The sequence below is a fragment of the Physeter macrocephalus genome, chromosome 16 (genome assembly GCF_002837175.3).
Source record: "Physeter macrocephalus isolate SW-GA chromosome 16, ASM283717v5, whole genome shotgun sequence".
Classification (NCBI taxonomy): Eukaryota; Metazoa; Chordata; class Mammalia; order Artiodactyla; family Physeteridae; genus Physeter; species Physeter macrocephalus.
The window spans coordinates 82,752,216-82,757,154 of NC_041229.1; the positions used below are offsets into that span (position 1 = coordinate 82,752,216).

The 4,939-nt window shown below is 39.3% G+C and overlaps 1 protein-coding gene across 1 annotated transcript; it reads left to right on the forward strand.

Moving 5' to 3' along the window:
• The first annotated feature begins 249 nt into the window (after positions 1-249).
• LOC102980603 (follitropin subunit beta) lies at positions 250-2,445 on the forward strand. The gene is made up of 2 exons (XM_007121386.2): positions 250-409; positions 1,968-2,445. Exons 1-2 carry the CDS (start codon positions 251-253, stop codon positions 2,196-2,198), a joined length of 390 nt encoding a protein of 129 aa, XP_007121448.1. The 5' UTR covers position 250; the 3' UTR covers positions 2,199-2,445.
• The last annotated feature ends 2,494 nt before the right edge of the window (positions 2,446-4,939 follow it).

The window sequence follows — 4,939 nt, forward strand, 5'->3', positions numbered from 1 at the left end:
ATGAGCCTGCGCGTCCAGAGCCTGTGCTCCGCAACGGGAGAGGCCACAGCAGAGGGAGGCCCGCATACCACAAAAAAAAAAAAAAAAAAAAAAATAAGATGTAAAGAAAAGGAGGAAATATTGCTGGAGCAAAATGTGACTGGAGAGGATGGGTAGACCAATTATTTTTGGTTTGGTCAACTTACATAACAATTATAATGCTTTGGTCTTGGTTTCTCATGGGCCTTAACTGTTTGCTTCCCAGCCCAGGATGAAGTTGGTCCAGTTTTGCTTTCTCTTCTGTTGCTGGACAGCAATCTGCTGCAACTGCTGCGAGCTGACCAACATCACCATCACGGTGGAGAAAGAGGAATGTGGCTTCTGCATAAGCATGAACACCACATGGTGTGCGGGCTACTGCTACACCCGGGTAGGTACTTTGCTTTGCTGGAAGTGAGGGTGCTGAGGGTCTGGACGAGCGGGCTTCATTAATTCCCACTTTATCAATATTCTAAGTTTCCCAAGGAATAGCCATGAGTCCCTTAGCCAGTACTGTCTGTATTATGATTGGGGTTATTTACCATGGTATCAGTTAAACATTTGGACTTATATTTGATTAGGGTAAACGTAAGAAAGCCTCAGATTTGATCTGATCAATTTTGTAATATGCCAAATATTTCTTTAAAATTTTACTTAAAATTTAAAACAATTAAAAAAATTGTTCTATACTAGATTTTACACAGAGATAAACATACACACATTGAATAATAGAAGAGCTACAATATTCCCCAAAAGCCAATTTCTGTTATTGAAGCCATATCTCTACAATAGAGATAGTACCAAAATATGTTTGCAAGCCATATAAAAACACAGCCATGTTATAAAAACTGTCTTATTGGCCCACCTGAATACAAATGTCAACAAGCATCCTGAGAACACAATCAGTCCTTGCAGACTATTAGAACCAAAATGAATCAGCAAACCCACTCACTTCTTTATACCGTTGAGAAAACCAAGGCACAGAAGCATAAAACCACTAGTTTGTGTTCACGCAGCTTCTTTGAATTAATCCAAGTAAAGAAGCAGTTTCTCCTTTTTCTTTTTTCCCCTATAGCACCTGGCTATCTATGCAGCATTTCATTTTATAAACTGAAATTGAAAACAGCAATTTTTAATGAAATATACATTATGGGGTGGTAAATGAGTTTGACCAAACTCCACTTATCATATTTCCTGGGATACAGACTTGGTGGCATGATATTGAAATAAACAGAAGTGCCAACTTCTTCCCTCAGTGAATTTTTTTTTCACTAGAAAGTGTTAGAATAAACTTATACTACCAGGATTAAAGTTTTTATATGCAAACCATGTAGCCTTTGAAACTGAGAGCTCTGTGAAATACACAGCATTTAAGGGGGAAAGATGTTTACAGGACTGTGGAATATTTAAAATCTTCATGATTTTCATGAGCTTTCATGAAAGCCTTCATAGTCATGCTAAGCTAAGCATTAACATTCCACATTATATATTTTTTGACTTTTTATAAATCCTCAGGGACAATGTATTTGGAAAAATTTTCTGAGAAATTAAACTCCAGTGTTTTATGGTTCAAGCTGTCATTATTATAGCTTTCAACTAAGTACAAAAAGTCATTAAAATTTGTCATATTTCCCTTTTCATCATTTTTCTATATTAAAATTCAACTTTCTCTATAGTTGGAGAAATAATTAATATTTTGACATAGACATAAGGAATAGGAAAAGGAATAACTTATATTTTCTGTAAGATTTCCAAAACAATCAGGAAACATGGTATAGCATATAGGTCACTTATGAGATCATGTTTCCTTGGTTAGGAATTCCATAAGTGAGCTTTAGTGGGTAAACATTAGAGCAAGCGGTATTCAATCCCTGTCTCATTTTGATTAAGCTAAAAAGAAAGTTCAAGAATACTGTAACTTAACTCTCTCTCTCTCCTAAACCACACAGGATCTAGTGTACAAGGATCCAGCCAGGCCCAACATCCAGAAAACATGTACCTTCAAGGAGCTTGTGTACGAGACGGTCAAAGTGCCTGGCTGTGCTCACCATGCAGACTCCCTGTATACGTACCCAGTAGCCTCTGAATGTCACTGTGGCAAGTGCGACAGCGACAGCACTGACTGCACCGTGCGAGGCCTGGGACCCAGCTACTGCTCGTTCAGTGAAATGAAAGAATAAAGAGCAGTGGACACTTTGAGCTGCCTACCCTTGACCTGAAGGACCAAGACATCCAAGACATCTGTGTGTACATGCGCCCAGGTGGCAAACCACTGTGGGAGACCCCACTGATCCCTGCTCTCCTGCAGAAGGGAGCTCCAGGAATGGAGAGTGCTGGGGCCTGGGGCCTGTCACCACCCAACCCTGTATTCTAGGTCTGGTTCATAAGTTTTATTCGGTCTTACTTAACTTACAGACATGGGGTTGCTTTCCCGTTTAATAATCTTAGAAATCCTCTCAGGCAATCCCTTCTGCTTAGACATAGGGATATGGGCCCTGAGGAAGGAAATGAGCTAAGAGTGGGTGAAAGTACTACATGTAGCATTCTCCTGCCAGACTCCTGAGCCCTCAAGTGCAGTCCCAGTCTCTTCTTCGTGACTGTAGCCTAAATGCCTAACTTCGTGACTAGACTTTAGTAAGAAACTCAATAATGGCTTCCTTAAGGAATGTAAGAGCAGAAAGGTAGGGGGTAGGACAACACTGAAAGAGGATGTCTGAGGCTATCAGATGAGGCTGTGCTCAGCAATGCCGGTCAGTCCACAGAAGTGGGGCATCCGTTCCAGTTCCGCTTCACCTCCTCTTCTCTGGCACATGGAGGGTGGATGGAGACAGGATGCACCTCTCTGAATTGTTCAGGCAGGTGGTGGTTAACGAGCTCAGGATATACAAGCTATTACTGCCAACCCCTTTAGTTAAGGGCAAAAGCAAGAAATGTTAATGTGGGCTTGCGGAAATTAGCCCACATCTACTCCATCATTTAAATAAATGGAACAAATGCTGTCAGGCTCCTTGCAAAACTCCCTTTGGGAAGTAGGAAAAAAACTACATCGCCCTGCCCTCCAGGCTGGGATCCACACCTTTGGAGAGGTGGATTTGAAAGCAGGTTTGAAAGCAATTTTGGCAACTTTATAAGTACATTTATCTTACCTACAAATACATTTGTGTAAAGAAATAGCTCTTTTAGGAAGAATTAGCCATGAGAAAAAAAAACTGCTGTTTTCTAGAATCCTCTCTATATCAGTCTTTTGTCTATCAATGTTCTCCCAAATCTGTTTCTTTCAAGAGGGTAAATATTGAAACTATTTCATGAGTTGATTTTGAGATGTTACCTCTCTTAGTTATGTACTTATTTCATGTTCAGATTGTTTAATTTATTTAAATCTTATTTTTTTAATAAAGACACTTGCCACCAGAGTCATAGATTTGGATTTTTTTTTCCACGTAAAAGCAGATGACTAAAATGTCTATATGTTTATAATATTAGTAGAAAGAATCTTACAAAAAAATTTCTAGCGCTTCTGTAATATTTACTTGTCCTGAACTTTGGAGATATTAAAATTAATTTTGTTGCATTTCTAAAAGTATTTCCTTGTTTAAATTTCCTGTCACTATTTGAAGTCACTTTCTGATGTAGTGAGGAAAGAAAAAGCAAAGAGAGAATCACAGAGTGGATGGGGTCACTGGAGAGTCTCTAGTTCATTCTTTGGATTTTTGATATTGAAGCCCAAAGATGTCAAGTGACCCAGACAAGATCACAAAGACTGCTTATGGCAGGCAGGATAAGAATCCTGGCTTCCCAGCTCTTAGCCCAGCTCTCCTATGGCTACTCTATCATATTAAGTCATTTTGGCAAGGATTGAAGCAAAATTGCAGGTACAGATAATCAGCTATGTCCATTCAGATCTGCTACCGAGTGTGGCTTATAGCTATATTCTCTACAACATTTTGATACATTGAAATTGGAGCTATACTTACAATGTTTAATAAGATGCTTTAAATTATAACACAGCCTTTTCCTTCTCCCTATACTTTTGAAAATCAAGATAATTGCTTTCGCGTTAGAGGTACTAGAAGGTACTAGATGAGGTACTAGAATGGCTCCAGAGTTAATTTGTCTTAATCATCTTGACCAGATGTGTGTCCTCTTGAACACACCTCAGATTCTTAACTATAAAATGAAGATACTAATATTATCTGCCTCAGAGGATTATACTGATAATTAAACAGAATAACACATATAGAAAGCTTAGAAAAGTGTCTGGCACATAGCAATTCCTCAGTAAATATTTGCTGTTATGCCTCGAGACAATGCAGCAAGTTGGTAAATCAGATTTAAAAACCCAGCTTAGACTCTTTCTAGTTATCTTAGGTAAACTATTTAACCACTCTGGGTCTCACTTTTCTTACCTTTTTAAGTGGAATACTATCCCACTAGGTTGCAGTGAAGGTTAAAAAAGATAATGCACGTAAGGTGCTTGGGAGTCCAACAGAAGAGCTATAAACCTGATAAAAGGAGACTTTTTCACCACTTAGCTAAAAAAGGTCAAGGTCAAAATGCTAGGAACCAGCAGCAGCTTCTGCTTGAGGCACCTCCATGTCACACTGGAGTGCAACTCTTCCTGAAGAAACAAGAAAGAAAATTTGTGAGCCCTCCAGGGCCATGCGAAGAAAAGACACTCCTCCACAGGCCACCCTTTGAGTTGAAGCCCATACTATCTCTCCCCAGCACTATGGCAAGGGTCTCTCTTAGCTCTGGACAGTCCTCATACAGCGACAAGAACTATCCTTCTAAACCACAACCTTGACCATGCTTAATAATGAATGGGATTTCCCATTGTTTTCAAGAGGATAAAATTCTAATCTTTTTTTTTTTTTTTTTTTTTGGCCACGTCACACAGCATGCAGGCAGGATCTTAGTCCCC

Bases quoted from the DNA above. Each gene is read 5' to 3' on its own strand.
- LOC102980603 (XM_007121386.2), top strand. From the start codon at position 251: ATGAAGTTGGTCCAGTTTTGCTTTCTCTTCTGTTGCTGGACAGCAATC. The intron at 410-1,967 runs GTAGGTACTTTG...TAAACCACACAG, and splicing joins CGGGCTACTGCTACACCCGG to GATCTAGTGTACAAGGATCC.